Source organism: Triticum aestivum, chromosome 6B (genome assembly GCF_018294505.1).
Source record: "Triticum aestivum cultivar Chinese Spring chromosome 6B, IWGSC CS RefSeq v2.1, whole genome shotgun sequence".
In the NCBI taxonomy this organism is placed as follows: Eukaryota; Viridiplantae; Streptophyta; class Magnoliopsida; order Poales; family Poaceae; genus Triticum; species Triticum aestivum.
The window spans coordinates 246,388,452-246,410,207 of NC_057810.1; the positions used below are offsets into that span (position 1 = coordinate 246,388,452).

Genomic DNA, 21,756 nt, shown 5'->3' on the forward strand with positions numbered 1-21,756 from the left:
ATAGAGAAGTTGTAATACAGTAGGTTTAACACCAATATAAATAAAGAATGAGTTCATTACAGTACCTTATGTGGTGGTTTTTCTTTCTTGCACTAACGGAGCTTATGAGATTTCCTGTTGAGTTTTGTGTTGTGAAGTTTTCAAGTTTTGGGTAAAGATTTGATGGACTATGGAATAAGGAGTGACAAGAACCTAAGCTTGGGGATGCCCATGGCACCCCAAGATATTCAAGGACAACCAAAAGCCTAAGCTTGGGGATGCCCCGGAAGGCATCCCCTCCTTCGTCTTCGTCTATCGGTAACTTTACTTGGAGCTATATTTTTATTCGTCACATGATATGTGTTTTGCTTGGAGCGTCTTGTGTGATATGAGTCTTTGCTTTTTATTTTACCACAATCATCCTTGATGTACACACCTTTTGGGAGACACACACATGATTTGGAATTTATTAGAATACTCTATGTGATTCACTTATATCTTTTGAGCTAGACAAGTTTTGCTCTAGTGCTTCACTTATATCTTTTAGAGCACGGCGGTGGCTTTATTTTGTAGAAATTGTTGATCTCTCATGCTTCACTTATATCATTTTGAGAGTCTTTTATAACAGCATGGTATTTGCTATGGTTATAAAATTGGTCCTAGAATGATGAGCATCCAAGTTGGGTATAATAAAAACTATCATAGAAAGTGCATTAAACACTATGATCAATTTGATGCTTGATAATTGTTTTGATATATAAAGGTGTAAGGGCATATTTATTCCCTAGTGGTTTTGGTGATTGATGACAATGCTTTTGCGGTCTAATCGTGTGCATTAAGTTCTTTCAGAGAATCATCCATTGGCACGAGACGATTTCCTCCCCTCGGTGTTTTTATTCAAGACGGTGTAGCTCCTACGTTTCGTTGCTGGTGGACTAGTTTCGTAGGACTCACCGTACTATTAATAGGGGATCCGCTTTGGTAAGACTAGGATGGAATCAACACGTACACACCCTTATCACACCCGTCGTCTTCTTGTCGCATCTTTGGAGCTGCACTTCTCCTCCTTACCTGCTTCGCCCTGTGCCAGTGGTAGTACCGCGATCTACAGCGGTAGTACCGCTGAAGCCTCCTAGCGGTAGTACCGCTCCGCCGTGCGGTAGTACCGCTCTCAGTGGTAGTACCGCTCCGTAGAGCGGTAGTACCGCTCGCGGGCTTCGGCTGTAGTACCACAGTAGTACCGCGCCTACTTCCGCCTCGATTCGAGATGATGTTTTCTCGTGTCGGGTTTTGCGGTACTAGTAGCGGCAGTAGAAGCGGTAGTACCGCTCCAAGCGGTAGTACCGCTCCTCTCCCGCGGTAGTACCGCTCTGGGGCCAGTGGCCTGACTCCCTCTTCAGCGCGGTAGTACCGCCAAGAAGGGAGCGGTAGTACCGCTCTCAGCGGTAGTACCACCCTTCCCCAATGGTAGTACCGCCCTGTGCGGGGCTGCTAAGTGGGGTAACGGTTGGATGTGCTCCGGCACTATAAAAGGGGGTCTTCTTCTTCCTAGTTGACCTACCTCTTTTCCCAAAGCTCCATTGTTGCTCAAAGCTCCATTTTCGCCCGATCTCTCTCCCTAGCCAATCAAACTTGTTGAGTTGCTCGGGATTGGTTGAGAAGGCCCAGATCTACACTTCCACCCAGAGAAATTTGATTCCCCCCACTTATCCCTTGCGGATATTGTTACTCTTGGGTGTTGAGCACCCTAGACGGTTGAGGTCACCTCGAAGCCATACTCCATTGTGGTGAAGCTTCGTGTTGTTGTTGTTGTTGTTGGGAGCCTCCGATTGTTGTGGAGATAGCCCCAACCTTGCTTGTAAAGGTTCGGTCGCCGCCTTCAAGGGCACCAATAGTGGAATCACGGCATCTCGCATTGTGTGAGGGCGTGAGGAGAATACGGTGGCCCTAGTGGCTTCTTGGGGAGCATTGTGCCTCCACACCGCTCCAACGGAGACGTACTTCCCTTTAAAAGGAAGGAACTCCGGTAACACATCCTCGTCTCCACCGGCTCCACTCTTGGTTATCTTGTCCCTTTACTTTTGCAAGTCTACTTGTTTACATCCTTTGCTTACTTGTGTGCTAGCTGTCGTTGCATCATACAAGTTGCTCACTTAGTTGCACATCTAGACAACCTATTTTGTTGCAAAGTTTAATTTGGTAAAGAAAAGCTTAAAATTGTTAGTTGCCTATTCACCCCCCCTCTAGTCAACCATATCGATACTTTCAATTGGTATCAGAGCCTCGTCTCTTTATTAAGGACTTTGCCGTCCGAAGAGTATGGTTGACACCAACAATGGTGCGGAGGAACACTCTGGTGTGAATCCCATCTCATCTTCGGCCGAAGGGGGAACCTCAGTCTCACGTGAGGAATTCAATGTGGCTTTAGACACATTGAAAACCTCCATGACGGCCGAGGTTAAAAGCATGTTTACTGAATTTCTAGAGGGACTTAAACTATCTAGCTCGCCTATGAAAGTGGGTGATCCCACTAACAAGGTGACGGATGCTAACTCCGATAAGGGGGAAGCTAACAATGAAAAGAGTCCTTCTACTGGTGGTAGAAATGGCACCGGCATCTTTGCCCATGTGGAACCTCCTATCTATAAAGGACCGATTCCCTCCACTCATTTAAATCATGCCGGTCCTCCTCCTAAATATGTAAAAAATGAAGATTTTGATTCTTGGGTTTATCGCTTCAAGCGACATTTAAAACATGTGAACACTAACCTTTGGAGAATCATTGAAGAAGGTTTCTATCCTCATGACCCGAGAAACTTCACCCCTCGAGAAGAAGTGGACAATCAATTCAATGAGAGTGCTCTCTTCATCATCCAAGATGCTATCCTTCCTGAAGATCTTCCTCATCTTCGACCTCATGCCATGGCTAAAGACGCATGGAAGTGTGTCGAGCGTATGTACAGAGGAAGTGCTAGCATTCAACGCTCCAACTATGAAGTGGTGTAAGATGAAGCCGATGAGTTTGCAATGAAAGAGGATGAAGAACCTCGTGAGCTCTTTCGAAGAGTGACCAAACTTGCGGTCGCACTCCGAGATCATGGGAGTAAGGAAACGGATGACAACTGGATCAAGCGCAAGTTCCTCAAGGCCATGATGCCCTACAACAAGGCCATGTCCTCAGTCATCCGCCAAAGACCGGATTTCCACCCCATGACATCTAGTGAAGTGTTGGATGAGTTTATTGCAATGAACATCTTGGATAAGACCGCTGACAATGCGGTGCTTCGTTCCCAAAGGGGTAAGAAGCCCAACCTTGCTCTGAAGGCCAAGGTTATTGTGGAAGAAGAGGAAGAAGTGGAAGATGAGGAAAGCAACCCCGAAGACACCAAATTTGATTATCATGAGCACATGGCCCTAGCTTCAAGACAATTTTGGAACAAGAAGAGTTCAAGACCCAACTTCAACAAAAACAACTCCAGTGGCGTCAAGGGCAAGCAACGAGTTAGAACTTGCTTCAATTGTGGCAACATGAGCCATTTTGTTGCCGATTATCCTTACGAGAAGCGGGAAGACAATGGTGGCAAGTTCATCCGAAAGGACAAAGCCAAGTCCTTCCCCAACAAGAACAACTTCGCCAAAAAGACTCCCACTCGTGGGTTGGTGGTTCAAGAAGAATACCAAGAGGATGACGATGATGATGAAAATGAAGAAGCAATGGCCATGGCATCCGTTGCCATTTCCACTACTCCCCGGGTGTCTCTCTTTGATTCACCCAACGAAAACATCACCACCAAATGCCTCATGGCTAAACCTTCGAACAAGGTAACCCCCAACATCAAAGCCACCATCATTCCTAACCCCTCCGTGGAGGATTGCATTGATGAACATGGTGGGTCTAATGAAGAAGTAAATGAGTTTGAGTCTTTTATGAGTAAGCTCAAGGGCAAGTCCAAAAAGCACTTTGTTGCTCTCTTGGAACAACTTGGTGATGCCAATGACATGATCGAGGCTCACGAAGAAACCATCTCTAAGATGGAAGGTCATAGTCGTGATTATGCCGATGAGATATCGGATCTCTCTAATGCCCTTGAAGAATAGCGTGTGCATCGTTTGACTCTTGAGGATTCACACAATGATGACCATGCTAAGTTAAAGAAAGATCTTGATCATGCTCTTGTCATGTCTCGTGTGCTAACTTCCGAGAAGGCTAAACTTGGGGTTGATCATGCTAGACTCAAAGAGGAGTTTGAGATACTTGACAAGGCCCACAAGGTCTTGAAGGGTACTCATGCTAGCCTCAAAGAGTCTCATGCTCAACTCCAAGTTAAGCTAATCAAGGAAAAGGCCACCTTTCCTCATATGGTACTAATTGATAATGCATGTGCTACTAACCCATGTTGTGAGCATGTGCATCTTGTGGAGGAAAATGCCAAGCTGAAGGATCAACTTGAGAAAGGCCTTGTGTCTTGCATTCAAGGTGAGAAAAACCTCAACGACCTTCTGAGCAATCAAAAGGAAGTTGTGGCCAAGGAAGGAATTGGGTTTGCACCCAAGTCCAAGAGCAAGAACAAGAAGAACAACAAGACAAATCGTCCTCCTCCTCTCAACCAAACGTTTGTGAAAGAGGGAGAGGGTGCTCCTGAGAAGAAGAAGGAGAAAGTGAAGGGAGTTGATGTCCAAAAGGGCAAAAGCATTTCCTCGAACAAAGCCGGCGACTTTAACCCGTCATATGTGTTGTGCCGTGCTAGTGATGGACATGTTTATGCTCGATTTGTTGGTTCTTCTTATGAGTACATTGAATGGTCTATTTGGGTTCCCAAGACCCTTGTTACTAACATCAAAGGACCCATTACTAAATGGGTACCTAAAACCAAGCATTGATTTTGTGTAGGTGTTTGCTTCCGGTGGGGGATCATGGTTGCTCGATAGTGGAGCAACAAATCATATGACCGGAAGCAAGGACTTGGTGGTGGACGTCCAAGAGATTCCATCTATGCCCACCAATGTCGAGTGGGGTGATGCATCACATTCTAAGGTACTGGGTCTCGGCAAGGTTGTCATTTCTCATGATCTAACGATCGAGAAAGTCATGCTTGTTGAGTCCCTTGCATACAATTTGCTTTCCGTTCGTCAACTTGCACTCATGGGCTTTGCTACATTCTTTGACATTGATACCGTGGCCCTCTTGTGGAGCAAGACTCTTAAAGTAGCCTTTGTTGGGCATGTTGAGAACGGTCTTTATGTGATTAACTTTTCGGAGCGACCCACTAAGACCGCGACATGCCTAATGGCTAAAGTTGACGTGGGATGGCTTTGGCATCGCCGTTTAGCCCACGTCAATATGAGATCTTTGCAAAGTCTTCTCAAGGGGGACTAACAAATGTGTAACGTGGAGTTTGACGAAAATAACGGCTCCCAAGTGGAGCAAAGTGGTACTTGTGATGTAGGTGATGAAATTCCTCCCCAAGCCATAAGAAGAATGGGTATTGGTCAAATTCTACCCATTGAGGAACCCCTTGTGGCCGAAGGAGAAGAACAATGCTCTACTCAAGAAGAGCCATCACCTCATCAAGACCCACACGCTTCCGAAGAACAAAGTGAAGGCCCTCAACCTCGTGAACAAGACCGAGGGCAAGATCAACTTCAAGATGGTAGTGAACCTCTGAATGATGCCCAAGGTCAAGTTCTCTCCCTCGAGCAAGTTCAAGATCAAGAGCAAGCTCAAGATCAAGAACAAGCTCAAGATGGCGCTCAAAATGATCAAGTCAACCCTCCTCCTTCCACATCCGAGGAGGAATTAGAGCATCGTGCCGCAAAGATAGCTTCCAAGCTCACCACTCAAGGCCATCTCATGGAAAACGTGGTTGGAAGTCTAAGAAAGGGGGTAAGCACTCGTAGACAATTAGCAAACTATTGTGAACATCACGCGTTTGTCTCTTGTGTTGAACCCCAAAAGGTCTATGAGGCACTCGAAGACTCGTATTGGCTCAATGCCATGCATGAAGAACTCAACAACTTCGAGTACAACAAAGTGTGGAGATTGGTGCCAAGGCCATCGGGGAACCACAACGTCATTGGAACCAAGTGGATCTTCAAGAACAAGCAAGATGCTCATGGGAACATCATTCGCAACAAGGCGAGATTGGTAGCACAAGGCTACTCCCAAGTCGAGGGTATCGACTACGGTGAAACCTTTGCTCCCGTTGCTCGTCTTGAATCCATTCATTTGTTGATTGCATATGCTTCCCATCACAACTTTAAGTTGCAACAAATGGATGTGAGAAGTGCTTTTCTTAATGGTCCCATTAATGAGTTGGTCTATGTCAAGCAACCCCCCGGGTTCGAGGACCCCTACTTTCCGGATCATGTGTATCAACTCGATAAGGCACTTTATGGCCTTAAACAAGCCCCACGTGCGTGGTATGATCACCTTACCAAGTTGCTACAAGATCGTGGGTTTGAAGTAGGACAAATCGACCCCACTCTTTTTACTAAGAAGGTTAACGGGGAGTTGTTTGTATGCCAACTATATATTGATGATATTATCTTTGGTTCCCCTAACAAAGCTTTCAATGAAGAATTTGCCGCTCTCATGACCTCCAAGTCTAAGATGTCCTCGATGGGAGAGTTGAAGTTTTTCCTTGGTTTCGACATCAAACAAAGAAGAGAAGGAACCTTCATCAACCAAGCCAAATACACTCAAGACATGCTTAAAAGATTCAAGCTAAGTGATGTCAAGCCGGCCACTACACCAATGCCTACCAAATGCCAACTTGACATCGATCCCAATGGTAAAGCGGTGGATCAGAAGGTATATCGCTCCATGATTGGCTCCTTGCTTTACCTTTGTGCATCTAGACCGGATATCATGTTGAGTGTGGGGATGTGTGCACGTTTTCAAGCCGCACCAAAGGAAAGTCACTTTGTGGCAGTCAAGCGAATCTTTCGATATTTGGCTCATACCCCAAACTTTGGCTTATGGTACCCAAGAGGAGCAAACTTCAAGCTTGAAGGTTTCACTGATTCTGATTGGGTGGGAGACAAAGTGGATAGGAAGTCCACTTCCGGAGGGTGCCAATTTCTTGGTTGCTCTTTGGTAAGTTGGTCTTCCAAGAAGCAAAGTTGTGTGTCTCTCTCGTCCACCGAAGCGGAGTATGTGGCGGCCGGTAGTTGTTGTGCTCAACTCCTATGGATGAGGCAAACTTTAAAGGAGTACGGTGTCATTTGTGACAAAGTGCCTCTTTGGTGTGACAATGAAAGTGCCATCAAGATTTCTCTCAACCCGGTGCAACACTTCAAGACGAAGCACATTGAGATTCGGTATCACTTCATCCGGGATCACATTAGGCGAGGGTAGATCGAGCGCAAGTATGTCAACACTCATGATAACCTTGCAGATATTTTCACGAAGCCCTTGGATGAAGCAAGATTTCGCGAGTTAAGGCATGAGCTAAATATCATTGATTTGAGCAATGTGACTTGAAACTGTTCACCCCCCACCACACTCAACTCGTTGTCTCGTTTAGGTGTAGGCATGGAGATAGGGGGAGTGTTGTTCTCTCAATGAACTCTCCCTCCCCCCCGTTATGCATAAATAGATCAACTCTTTCACATTAGCCATTTTTGATGGTACTTGTGCTTCAAAGACGAGTTTTGGTCATGGGCCCAAGGATAATTCTTCGCGGTGCCATACCAATTGACTCAAACATAGGTGGCTCCGGCCACCGCCCTCTCTTGAGAGAGGCCAGAGCTCGCTCCTTTTGTTTGCTTTGAAGGAGTGAGTTCTCGTTCGTTGTTTCATGTGTGTGTCGTCTTGTTGGTCTGGTTGTTCCATGTCTTTGCTTTCCCGCTATTCCTCTTCGTTTGTTTTTAGCCTAGAAGCACTTTTCAGTTGCTGGCGGTACTACCGCCGCTGGCGAGCGGTACTACCGCTCCAAGCGGTACTACTGCCCTCCAGCGCGGTACTACCGCTGAGAGGCGCGGGTGGGGGTTATATCGGGGGCAGGGGGAGTTTCTTCTCCCCCATACCCATTCGCACGCCCCCTCGCCTGTTCCTCTCTCTCCCCAGCAACCGGCGGCGCGGGAGGTCTCCAGCGGATCTCTCTCTCCGGGCCATCCCTCTCCATTCCCTTCGGTGGAATCGATCCCCACCTTGTCCTCTTGCCATGGATGCCGGTATTGCCCCCGTTCTCTTGTTCCTTTTGTCTAGGTTTCCAATCTAGCATCTAGGGGTAGTAGCACTTGCATCTTCAGATTTTTGGCCAAATCTAGGCTTGAGTAGGGTGGAGAATGCTTCTAGGCAGTTTGGATTGATGTTTGGTTGGAGTATTTTTGAATTTGGTAGGACGGTAGTGCCGGATCTGACCACGGTAGTAGGAAACTGCTGTTTCCCCGCCCCGAGCGGTACTACCGCTATCCGCTCGCGGTACTACCGCCCTCTACCAACTTCCACTCTACTTCTACCTTTCAGTGATCTTTTTGCTCGTGTTTTGTGTCTTATGCTCGTGTTTTCTGGTTGTTTGCGTGTTCTTGTGTGTGGTTCCAGGTGAGGAGGTCCCTGAGCATCAGGCTCGTCGTGTCAATCCCGGACGTGCCACGTCCAAGCGCTACCGCACCACCAAGCCTGCCGGAGGATCCTCAAGTGCTCCACCTCCACCTCCACCTCAACTCCAGAAGAAGGCTGGGGTCAAGCCAAAGGCAACCAAAACCGTGCATGAAATGCCTCCCAAAGAGTTCTGGGCTAGGCGCCGCCGCAACCCGTATGAGAACGACCAAGATCCCACTTTGGTCAACCGTCCGTTCTGGAACAGATTCCAGTTTGCCATCTTCTTTGATGTTCTCAAAGCCAAGAAGAATCTCTATGTCAACGTGCACTCCATCGACACCGAGCATATGGCGAGTGATCTCGACTACTTTGGTGAAGCTCTTCAGATGTGCACTCAACTGAACATTCTCAGGATCATGCAATTCAACAAGGACTACGATGCTGATATTGTGGCCCAATTCTATGCCACGGTTCATCTAGGGACTGATGAGGACAGGACACTGACTTGGATGACAAATGGCAAGCTGCTTTCTGTCAAGTGGAAAGCTTTCATGGAATTGCTTGGGGTGGAAGATCTAGGTCTTGAGTCTCCGGTTGGCTTTCGCCCCCATGCTCGTGCACATTGCACTCACAAGCAGGCTCTCTGGCCATACTGCACTCTAAAGATCAATCCTGAGACACACAAGGAAACCTATGAGCTGCCTGCCTATCTGGATATCCTGCATCACATCTTCAGAGAGACTCTTTTCCCTCGCATTGGGAATCTGGACCAGGTTCATTCTTATCTCGTGGATATGCTTCTTTTCTGCCAGCGTGAGAAGGAAAATCCCACCGGGGAGTCTTTGGATATCTCTCATGTTATGTGGGCTGAGTTGGTTTCTGCTATCTCCGAGCGCAAATGCCCGATCTATGGTCCGTTCATTATGCTGCTCATTGAGAAGGCCTGGGATCGTGTCTATCCCAAGGTAGTGCTGGAGATTGGCGATTTGGTCTCTCACGATGTCAAGCGTCTGAGGAAGAAGGATAACTGGGGCACTCAGGCCCCTAGGACTGGAGTTTCGTCATCTGCTGCTGCCATGGAGACTGAGGAGGAGTTTGGTGCTGAGGCTGAGGATGAAGATGATGACTACGTGCCCTCTGGGACAGAGCCATCTTGGGCCAAGAAGCTCAAGACCAAGATAAAGAAGCTCTTCTGCATGGAGTCTCACGGTCAGTACATGGCTCATGTGGCTGAGAAGAAGGCCCACGGTCGCCACAAGGAGCTCATGCGTCAGATGGGTGCTACTGTGATTAGTGGCTCTAAGTATCAGCTCACAGAGGAGGAGGAGTGGATTCAGCAACACTGCCCTTGGACTGATTCTGATGCTGAGCACTTCCCAGCTGGCGATGGTGGCGCAGATGATCCCTCTGAGTTCTGATGCGTGTGTCCCTTATTTGCTCTCACCTGGAGCGGTAGCAACACTCCCTCTCCTTTTTGGTGTCTCAATGCCAAAGGGGGAGAGAGTTTAGGGATTTGCGAGTTGTGTCTTCATCTCTTGTTCGTGTCTTGTTCGTGCTTTCCTTGCATTTGCTTTGGTTGGTTTGTCTGTGAGACCTACGTTCGAGTGAGACTTATGTTCGAGTCATATGGTGTGAGACATATGCTACCTTATCCTTCAGTATCATTATCTATGTCTATCTAGCTCATGAGTTGCGTGATTTTCTGTTATATCATCTATGCTGCTCTCATACACCATGCTTAGTTTATTGGTCTCTAAAATGTAGGGGGAGCTTTGATCCAAGTATGTGTGATGTGCAGTCCAAAGCACTTATCTAAATAGCACACATCTAGGGGGATCCCATCTACATGTTAGGACCGTCGGGGTTATATGCTTACTATATCATGTTTATGCAAATCCCGTATTGTCATCAATCCACCAAAAAGGGGGAGATTGTAAGGGAATATTTATTCCTAGTGGTTTTGGTGATTGATGACAATGCTTTTGCGGTCTAATCGTGTGCGTTAAGTTCTTTCAGAGAATCATCCATTGGCACGAGATGATTTCCTCCCCTCGGTGTTTTTATTCAAGACGGTGTAGCTCCTGCGTTTCGTTGCTGGTGGACTAGTTTCGTAGGACTCACCGTACTATTAAGAGGGGATCCGCTTTGGTAAGACTAGGGTGGAATCAACACATACACACCCTTATCACACCCGTCGTCTTCTTGTCGCATCTTTGGAGCTGCACTTCTCCTCCTTACCTGCTTCGCCCTGTGCCAGCGATAGTACCGCGATCTACAGCGGTAGTACCGCCGAAGCCTCCTAGTGGTAGTACCGCTCCGCCGAGCGGTAGTACCGCTCTCAGCGATAGTACCGCTCCATAGAGCGGTAGTACCGCTCGCGGGCTTCGGCTGTAGTACCACAGTAGTACCGCGCCTACTTCCGCCTCGATTCGAGACGATGTTTTCTCGTGTTGGGTTTTGCGGTACTAGTAGCGGCAGTAGAAGCGGTAGTACCGCTCCGAGCGGTAGTACCGCTCCTCTCCCGCGGTAGTACCGCTCTGGGGCCAGTGGCCTGACTCCCTCTTCAGCGCGGTAGTACCGCCAGGAAGGGAGCGGTAGTACCACTCTCAGCGGTAGTCCCGCCCTTCCCCAGCGGTAGTACCGCCCTGTGCGGGGCTGCTAAGTGGGGTAATGGTTGGATGTGCTCCGACACTATAAAAGGGGGTCTTCTTCTTCCTAGTTGACCTACCTCTTTTCCCCAAAGCTCCATTGTTGCTCAAAGCTCCATTTTCGCCCGATCTCTCTCCCTAGCCAATCAAACTTGTTGAGTTGCTCGGGATTGGTTGAGAAGGCCTAGATCTACACTTCCACCAAGAGAGATTTGATTCCCCCCACTTATCCCTTGCGGATCTTGTTACTCTTGGGTGTTGAGCACCCTAGACGGTTGAGGTCACCTCGAAGCCATACTCCATTGTGGTGAAGCTTCGTGTTGTTGTTGTTGTTGTTGGGAGCCTCCGATTGTTGTGGAGATAGCCCCAACCTTGCTTGTAAAGGTTCGGTCGCCGCCTTCAAGGGCACCAATAGTGGAATCATGGCATTTCGCATTGTGTGAGGGCGTGAGGAGAATACGGTGGCCCTAGTGGCTTCTTGGGGAGCATTGTGCCTCCACACCGCTCCAACGGAGACGTACTTCCCTTTAAAAGGAAGGAACTCCGGTAACACATCCTCGTCTCCACCGGCTCCACTCTTGGTTATCTCGTCTACTTTTGCAAGTCTACTTGTTTACATCCTTTGCTTACTTGTGTGCTAGCTGTCGTTGCATCATATAAGTTGCTCACTTAGTTGCACATCTAGACAACCTATTTTGTTGCAAAGTTTAATTTGGTAAAGAAAAGCTTAAAAATTGTTAGTTGCCTATTCACCCCCCCTCTAGTCAACCATATCGATCCTTTCAAAAGGTGGTAATGTTAGAGTAATGCTAGTTGGGTAATTATGAAATTGAGAAATACTTGTGTTGAAGTTGGCAAGTCCCATAGCATGCACGTATGGTAAAAGTTGTGTGACAAATTTGTTGCATGGGGTGCTCTTTTAATTGTCTTCCTTATGAGTGGAGGTCGGGATCGCACGATGGTTAACTCCTACCAACCCTTCCCCTAGGAGCATGCGTAGTAGTACTTTGCTTCGAGGGCAAGTAGACTTTTGCAATAAGTATGTGAGTTCTTTATGACTAATGTGAGTCCATGGATTATACGCACTCTCACCCTTCCACCATTGCTAGCCTCTATTATACCGTGCAACTTTCGCCGGTATCATGCACCCACCATTTACCTTCCTCAAAACAGCCACCATACCTACCTATTATGGCATTTCCATAGCCATTCCGAGATATATTGCCTTGCAACTTTCCACCGTTCCGTTTATTATGACACGCCCCATCATTGTCATATTGCTCTTTGCATGATCATGTAGTTGACATCGTATTTGTGGCAAGGCCACCTTCATAATTTTTCATACATGTCACTCTTGATTCATTGCATATCCCGGTACACCGCCGGAGGCATTCACGTAGAGTCATATTTTGTTCTAAGTATTGAGTTGTAAATCAATAAAAGTGTGATGATCTTCATTATTAGAGCATTGTCCCAAGTGAGGAAAGTATGATGAAGACTATGATTCCCCCACAAGTCGGGATGAGACTTTGGACTTTATAAAAAATAAAAGAGGCCAAAGAAACCCAAATGAAGAAAAAGAAGAAAAAAAGAGGCCAAAGAAGCCCACCAAATAAAAAAATGAGAGAAAAGAGAGAAGGGACAATGTTACTATCTTTTTTCCACACTTGTGCTTCAAAGTAGCACCATGATCTTCATAATAGAGAGTCTTATGTTGTCACTTTCATATACTAGTGGGAATTTTTCATTATAGAACTTGGCTTGTATATTCCAATGATGGGCTTCCTCAAAATGCCCTAGGTCTACGTGAGCAAGCAAGTTGGATGCACACCCACTTAGTTTTCTTTTGTTGAGCTTTCATATATTTATAGCTCTAGTGCATTCGTTGCATGGCAATTCCTACTCACTCACATTGACATCTATTAATGGGCATCTCCATAGCCCGTTGATACGCCTAGTTGATGTGAGACTATCTTCTCCCTTTTTGCCTTCACAACCACCACCCTATGCCACATATAGTGCTATGTCCATGGCTTGCGCTCATGTATTGCGTGAGAGTTGAAAAAGCTGAAGCACATTAAAAAGTATGAACCAATTGCTTGGCTGAAACCGGGGTTGTGCATGATGGGAGTATTTTGTGTAATGAAAATGAAGCATGGCCTAACTATATGATTTTGTAGGGATAAGCTTTCTTTGGCTATGCTATTTTGATAAGACATGATTACTTATTAGTATGCTTGAAGTATTACTATTTTTGTTTTATGTACTTTTATCTTGAATCATTTGGATCTGAACAATCATGCCACAATAAAGAAATTACATTGAGAATTATGCTAGGTAGCATTCCACATCAAAAATTCTGTTTTTATCATTTACCTACTCGAGGACGAGCAGGAATTAAGCTTGGGAATGCTTGGTACGTCACCAACATATCTATAATTTTTGATTGTTCCATGCTATTATATTACCCGCTTTGGATGTTTATGGGCTTTACTTTACACTTTTATATCATTTTTGGGACTAACCTACTAACCAGAGGCCCAAACCAAATTGCTGTTTTTTGCCTATTTCAGTGTTTCGAGAAAAGGAATATCAAACAGAGTCCAAACGGAATGAAACCTTCGAGAGCGATCTTTTTGGAACAAACGCAATCCAGAAGACTTGGAGTGGACGTCAAGAAGCAGCCAAGGCGGCCACGAGGCAGGAGGGCGCGTCCTAGGGGGGTAGGCACGCCCCCCACCCTCGTGGGCCCCTTGTGGCTCCCCTGACCTACCTCCTTTGCCTATATATATCCACGTACCCTGAAAACATCCAGGAGAACCACGAAAATCTATTTTCATCGCCGCAACCTTCTGTATCCACGAGATACCATCTTGGAGCCTTCGCCGGCGCTCCGCCGGAGGGGGAATCGACCACGGAGGGCCTCTACATCATCTCCAAGGCCTCTTCGATGAGTTGTGAGTAGTTTACCACCGACCTTCGGGTCCATAGTTATTAGCTAGATGGCTTCTTCTCTCTCTTTGAATCTCAATACAAAGTTCTCCTCGATCTTCTTGGAGATCTATTCGACGTAATTCTTTTTGCGGTGTGTTTGTCAAGATCCGATGAATTATGGGTTTATGATCAAGTTTATCTATGAGAAATAATTGAATCTTCTCTGAATTCATTTATGTGTGATTGGTTATCTTTGCAAGTCTCTTCGAATTATCAGTTTGGTTTGGCCTACTAGATTGATCTTTCTTGCAATGGGAGAAGTGCTTAGCTTTGGGTTCAATCTTGCGGTGTCCTTTCCCAGTGACAGCAGGGGCAGCAAGGCACGTATTGTATTGTTGCCACCGAGGATAAAAAGATGGGGTTTATATCATATTGCTTGAGTTTATCCCTCTACATCATGTCATCTTTCTTAATGCGTTACTCTGTTCTTATGAACTTAATACTCTAGATGCACGCAGGAGTCGGTCGATGTGTGGAGTAATAGTAGTAGATGCAGAATCATTTCGATCTACTTGTTGCGGACATGATGCCTATATACATGATCATGCCTAGATATTCTTATAACTATGCACTTTTCTATCAATTGCTCGACAATAATTTGTTCACCCACCATAATACTTATGCTATCTTGAGAGAAGCCACTAGTGAAACCTATGGCCCCCGGGTCTATCTTTTATCATATAAGTTTCTGATCTACTTTTATTTTGCATCTTTTACTTTCCAATCTATACCAAAAAATACCAAAACTATTTATCATATCTTATTATCTCTATCAAATCTCACTCTTGCAAGTTTCCGTGAAGGGATTAACAACCCCTTTATCACGTTGGTTGCAAGGTTCTTGTTTGTTTGTGTAGGTGCGTGGGACTTTTGAGGAGCCTCCTACTAGATTGATACCTTGGTTCTAAAAAACTGAGGGAAATACTTACGCTACTTTGCTGCATCACCCTTTCCTCTTCAAGGGAAAACCCACGCAGTGCTCAAGAGGTAGCAATGTGCATTACCGAGAGGGCCCAGAGATACCTCTCCGAAACACGGAGTGACAAATCCTAATCTCGATCTATGCCAACCCAACAAACACCATCGGAGACACCTGTAGAGCATCTTTATAATCACCCAGTTACATTGTGATGTTTGATAGCACACTAAGTGTTCCTTCGGTATTCGGGAGTTGCATAATCTCATACTCATAGGAACATGTATAAGTTATGAAGAAAGCGATAGCAACAAACTAAACGATCACAGTGCTAAGCTAACGGATAGGTCATGTCAATCACATCATTCTCTAATGATGTGACCCCGTTCATCAAATGACAACTCATGTCAATGGCTAGGAAACTTAACCATCTTTGATCAACGAGCTAGTCAAGTTGAGGCATACTAGTGACACTCTGTTTGTCTATGTATTCACACATGTACTAAGTTTCTGGTTAATACAATTCTAGCATGAATAATAAATATTTATCATGATATAAGGAAATATAAATAACAACTTTATTATTGCCTCTAGGGCATATTTCCTTCAAGGGGGGCAGGGGGTTGCCGCCCCGGGCCCCCAAAATGTAGTGCCCTTGCCGTATATGTTGGTAGGCTGGCTATGGCCCAAATTTTTCCGGTGATCAGAGAAAGAATTGTATGGGCTGGCGGGCTCAAATTCACGCAGCACGAGCAGGTCGCAGTCAATGTGGTACGGACGCAGCGATCCCTCCCTTCCTTTGTTCACATCCAAAAAAGGAGTGATTCATGTAAAAAAGGAGTGATCAATCTCCTTCCTGTTCCATCACGTAGCGATTCCCAACGGCTGCCGATGCTTCCTCTGTTCGTGACAGCGCACTCGGCGCTCCTTTTCCCTTGTCTCCTAAATCCTAGTTTCCTTCCTAATTTAGATCGCCAGTTCCCCGCGATTTCAATTCCCCGTGGACCCAACGCTCCATCGGCAGCAACCCGCTTTGCTCGCCGTTCATCACCAATTCGACCATCCAAGGTATAACTTATATTCATATTGCGGTTCTTGCAGTCCCTATGATGTACCAGACTCTGCCCACTATAAACATCAAACCGAGGCTTGATTATCCGAACCTAGAACCAGGTGGTAGCATATACATTATGCTAGACACATGCTAGTGGGGAATCTAGTCCCCCTAAGAACACGCTAGCTCAATTGTTGACTTCATCATCTCCTTACTCTTTGTTACTCATTTACTTTCTCACCCACTTTTACTTGCTTTTCACCCATTTTGCTATAAAAAGCTTTCACAATCGCTTTGCTTCAAGCCTTAGCTAACCTACAAGCACATTCTATAAGTCCATATTTTGTGCTCCCTGTGGGATCGATACTCTTACTTCAAAGAAGTTACAACTCAACCGTATGCACTTGCGGGTTATCACACGCCACTGCCGAGGTTCTCTCCATGGTCTACATATCGGGGAGAACCCCATCAACGCCGATGACAATGGTCTGGGGGATGACCTCTTCTTGTTCCCTCTACCATGACTCCGACATGCATGCTCCAACTCTACCCACTTTGCCCGTTTCTACATCACAATGGGGTGAACGTACAAGCCCAATTGTGGCACGCCAAGAAGGTGACGAGCTCTCACATGGCGAACACGAGGACCGAGCTCATTGAGTAGAGCTTTTCTAAGCCTATACCTGATGCTAGGGTGAGGTGCGCTGCCATGGCTTGCAGGTGGCACCCCATGGCCCGATCCTTGGAACATGAGCTGTAAATGGTGCAATGGGAGGCGGCGTCTAAGAAGAACCTAGATATGGCCCGGTGGATGCGCGCGAACTACACGTGGCCGAGCAACAGTGAGCCGATAGTAACAACGCAGGATGCAACGATGAGGAATGCCCGATAGGAGCTTTGGAGGAATGGGAACACGAGAGAGACGACGCTGATGAGAAGAGTGTTAGCTTGCATTACCATTACATCAACTAACCTTTTGATTTTATTCCATTGTATTTACAGTAACAACATAACTTCATTACTTCCGCGTTTGTGTTGCTGCCCCGAAAGCAAACATCTTATACATGTATATGTGTTTTTTCACCTTTTTCTTCTGAATCTTTAGTTAATCTAAACATTTTGCTCAATGCTAGCCTCTCCGACAACAAACTTGGCTATCTCAACACCACATATATTGGCGTTGGGAAAAAAATCTAGCTTTTCATGAAGAGAAATTATTTTACAATGTCAATACATGTTACATCTTTGTGCTGTTATAGCTCAACACCATAAGGTATTGGTGTTGAACCCAACACCAACCCCCTATTCATTGAGCTATGCCATTTCGGTGTGGTACTCTCCAACGTTAGCCCTATTAACACATTTTGCCCGTTTGGAGGACAGTCAAATTGAGTGCCGAAGAGACTGGTGTTGATCAAAAGAAATATACGGTTTTAAGGTTAAAAGGAACCTTATTTTTAGCTGAACTTTCGAAAAAGGGTTAGAAATTGGACATGGAGCATCTGCACCCGAGCTCAAATGCTCCATGATGAATGGTATTTAAAAAAATAGTAAAAAAAACTATTTTTGTGTTAAACTTTGTCAAATATTTTTTATGCTTGCAAAAAATCATCATGAAATGAAATTCGTGGAAGTCATGGCAGAAAAACAAAGTTGATGGTCCAAAAATGATAGTTTTGCAAACATTTTGGAGTGCTGATTTTTTTCATGACTTCCATGAATGTCATTTCGTGCTGAAATTTGTTATGAATAGAAATCATTTGTCAAAGTTTTCCATTTGTTTTTTTTACTATTTTTTTCTATTTTATTGTTCATTAGGGTGCTATGAGCTCGGGATCAGAATAGGACTTTCGAGAGAAATTCTTACTCGCTCGATCTTCCGGTTATTGTTTTTAGGAGCAACAAGCACCCATAGAATTTTACCAGAGAGATAATATGTGGTGGTTTAGTTGAACGCGGGTATGAGTAAGCAACATGAGGAAGAATATAGCGAAGGATCTAATTTTACAAAATTTAGTCTCTCTTTCGCGAATGCTCAAAATTTAGTTGTTAACAGTTCAAGAAATAGGAAATTGTAATTTTAGTTCCATGTGTCTATTGTTATTTATCCCAAAAAGGAATACAACATTTTACTTTAGCACTCCCTCCGTCCTATAATGTAAAACGTCCTACATTATGAGACCATAATGTAAAACGTCCTACATTATGGACGGAGGGAATACCAATTTTTCAATGTTTGAATTCTTCTTAGAATAGAATTAATAGAAATGAATATTCCAAAGAGGAAAAAAGATGTCACTTCCCTCCAAAACTAAGAAATAAATAAGGGGATAAGCCAAGCCTCACCTCCTTCCTTCCCCAGCCTCATCCAAAACAACTCAAAGAGAGCGCAGCAACCGTCAGAGCCGACTAGTCGAAGGCCACAGCCATGGCCGCCCCTACCGGCACTTCCATGCTAAGGGCCCTGCTCCAGCTTCCCCTGGCTCCGTTCTCGGGGAAGAGCTCCGCGCCTTCGGCGGTCCACATGACCGCCCGCCGCGCGCCGACGCCCGTGCTGGCCGCCAAGGGCTACAACGTGCAGATCGTGGTGGACGAGAACGAGGGGGAGGACTCCATCTTCCGGCGCTTCCGGCGGGAGGTGATGAAGGCCGGCCTGCTCCAGGAGATCAAGCGCCGCCGGCGGCACGAGAACACCAAGGACAAGAAGATCCGCAAGGCCCGCGAGGCCGGCCGCCGCAACCGCCGCAGGTAAACCTCGCTGCACTTGACGCTGCCTTTCCTCGATGCTGTAGGAAGACTTGAGAATCTGAGACGTCCGAGCTTGGTTTCATGTCCGACGGTGGAAGGGGCCATTTCTTGGATGTTGGAAGTGGAACAGAAATGTGAAACGAATTCTGCAGGATTTGATTGATTTAGATTTTCTTTTTCCGGGGATTGATTTAGAATTTCATGGTGTTATAATGAAATGTTCAGACAGACAGTGTTTGTGGTGATGCCAAATAAGTGCAGCATGAGCTTGAACTCGTACAAATGTGATAGAAATTTACAGAAATAAGTTAGCAAAGTTCATTGAGCCGCTGCCTGCAGTGGTGGTAGCAGCACAGTTTTGTTGGTGGTTCGATATGGCCAAATCCAAATGGAATGACTGGATATCTTTGGGAACCACAGTACCATGAAATGAAAATTCAGATCGATTTGATTCTATAATTTTCAATTTTCTGACAGAGCATTACCACTCACAAATGTTCTTTATTGTGATGACCAAACTTCATTGACTAAAGCTTGCAAACTCTCTTTTACTAAATTTTATATGTGCATGTCTTTTTTTTTTTTGCAGGCGTATGATGGATGATCGTAGGTTCCCCGAAGATGAGGGAGACTCAGAGGCTGTGAGAACCCGCCGCGACGAGGACAACGACAACTGGGAGGTTAGCGGTATTCTGTGAATGGAATGATGACGGAATTCATAACAACTTTAGATGCACAGCTCTGGCAATTCGAGATCTTCTTTTGCCTGCATGGCACAAACTATATGAGTCACCAGCCGCCCTTTCCAGTTCAATTGTACTATTTAATTGTACCAAATGTTAGCTAATGCAATCTCCATTCCGTATACTTCTGTACTACTACTTTTTTTTTTACTTCAAGATTCGGCACATGTTGCGAATGCAAAGCATATACTATTTATCAGATCGTTCAAGTTGACGAGTAAGAGCCCTTTTTTTCTCAAAGGATTTTTGTAACTGCAGTTCATATGTTTTTTTTCTTCTATGGAGGCCCTTTGGATCAAAGCAATGCGAACATCGACAGTTTATGAATTGGTTTCTTACACCTCAATTTCAAGTGATTCCTAGCTAGCAAGAGGTTAGGCCTCATGAATCTCCTCTTGTTGGTGTCTTGCATGCACTTTCGCCCTCTTAACATCCAGAGTTGAGTAACATGTCTGCAAGTTGGGTGAATTGGGAAGTGGGGATTTTTCAATCCTACATTTTGCTGTTCTTTTGTTCCAAAGTATTGAATTCATGCTCTAGTCATTTCATCCAAAAGTCCGAAACGATAAAGATGCAGGCAAATTTCAAAGTAGGTTGCATAATTTTATTTATAACAGTGCGTTGGCAGAGTCTTGGACTCAAGACCTCTTAACTCCGATACCTTATTGAATTCATCCAAAAGTCTGAACGATAGAGAGAGGTGGACAATATATTTCAACACAAAAAATATGCAAACCCTGAACCCTTGAAAGTGAAAACATAGCAGTTTTGCATCATCTTCCCGCCGTGGTTGGCTCGTTTCGGTGCAAGTATTTGGGGCTAGCTACTGGTACGACCGTTGGTTCGATGGCTGCGCCCCAAAGTTGCCCCATCCCTGTTGTTTTTGTTTGGGAGACACAAACATATTTCAGGACAATCGTTGGATGAGATTATTTTGGAACTTGAGGAGTGCTCTCCATTAGGGCATCTGGAGTAGTCATGGGACTGCCTCGGCAGATGACTTGGCCTATAGGCTTCAATTCGAGGGGACGACCACGCCCTTCCTAGCGTGCGAAGACTGATCCAGAGTCTATTGCATGTTTCTGCAGAGAAACATCTGTGGTCCGTGGCATATTTTTGATCAGCTCCTGAACACCCGCTCCGAGCGCAACCGTGGGGACGGTGCCCAGCCACACACACCGAGCAACGCCCGCAACCGTCGTGCCTCCCGGCTAAATCCGGCACCCCATCGCCGCCTTTTAAAGCGCGCGCCGCCGCGCCTCTCGTCCCTCTCGCCTGACTCCAGCGAAAAGGAAAAGCTCCTGCACGTACCCCACGTTCGTGCCGCCTCCACACCACCCGCCGTCTACAGCATAACCAGCACGGTCATGGCGCGCGTGTCCCTGATGATGCTCGCCGCCGTGGTGCTCGCGTGCGCGCTGCTCGCCACCAGGCATGCGGACGCCGCCGGGGCCGGGGCCGGCGCGGCGGCCCCCGCCCCCGGCGGCTTCGCGTGCAACCCGCTCAAGGACAAGACGTGCAAGCTGGGGGAACCCAAGGCGCCGGAGGACACGGAGGAGGAGGGCGGGCTCGGCACGAAGCTGCCGTCCCTGACGTCGGTCCCCATCCCGGGCGGCGGCAAGGTCGACCGCGACGGCGATGGAGACACCGACGAGGACGACGAGCTGCCGTCGTTCGACACCCACATGACCATCCTCGGCCACTGAGAGGAGCCAAGCCTGACTTCTAGCGCATGGTTGTAGTATCTTCTTGCATTTGCGTTGCTTGTGTAGTTGTGTTGCTGCCCAGAAGAAACAGTCTGGCAAAAAAAAAAAAAAGAAGAAGAAGAAAGAAACAGAAAAAGGAAAGAGATGAGAGAGCGAGCGTGTCACGATGATCCCCGCTAGCTGATGACGAAATTTGCCGGTTGCTCTTGTTTCTTGTTAATGTCGTTGAAGTTCAGATATTAGTTCTAAATTCTAGTTGATTTAGCCTCGTTTTGGTCTTCCTATTGTTGGCATTCAATAATGTTTGAGCTTGGTCTACAGACCTTTTTTTTTCCTCCGCCAAAACGTCCTCTCGTCCCCTCCGTCTTCTTTTCATGAAGTTGGAACCTAGTTGCATCTTCCGCGAGGAATTGTAGAAACTTG

General features: G+C 46.1%; 2 protein-coding genes across 2 annotated transcripts; both read left to right on the forward strand.

The window, feature by feature from the left end:
- Positions 1–18,462: 18,462 nt before the first annotated feature.
- LOC123136814 (30S ribosomal protein S21, chloroplastic) lies at positions 18,463–19,836 on the forward strand. Its single transcript, XM_044556321.1, has 2 exons — positions 18,463–18,884; positions 19,474–19,836. The coding sequence occupies exons 1-2, from the start codon at positions 18,565–18,567 to the stop codon at positions 19,580–19,582; spliced, it is 429 nt and encodes a 142-aa protein (XP_044412256.1). The 5' UTR covers positions 18,463–18,564; the 3' UTR covers positions 19,583–19,836.
- Positions 19,837–20,748: 912 nt separating this feature from the next.
- LOC123134030 (uncharacterized) lies at positions 20,749–21,597 on the forward strand. Its single transcript, XM_044553390.1, has one exon. It carries the CDS (start codon positions 20,995–20,997, stop codon positions 21,331–21,333), a length of 339 nt encoding a protein of 112 aa, XP_044409325.1. The 5' UTR covers positions 20,749–20,994; the 3' UTR covers positions 21,334–21,597.
- The last annotated feature ends 159 nt before the right edge of the window (positions 21,598–21,756 follow it).

Coding starts and splice junctions, on each gene's coding strand:
- LOC123136814 (XM_044556321.1), top strand. CDS start 18,565: ATGGCCGCCCCTACCGGCACTTCCATGCTAAGGGCCCTGCTCCAGCTT. Junction 18,885..19,473: donor GGCCGCCGCAACCGCCGCAG/GTAAACCTCGCT, acceptor TTTTTTTTGCAG/GCGTATGATGGATGATCGTA.
- LOC123134030 (XM_044553390.1), top strand. CDS start 20,995: ATGGCGCGCGTGTCCCTGATGATGCTCGCCGCCGTGGTGCTCGCGTGC.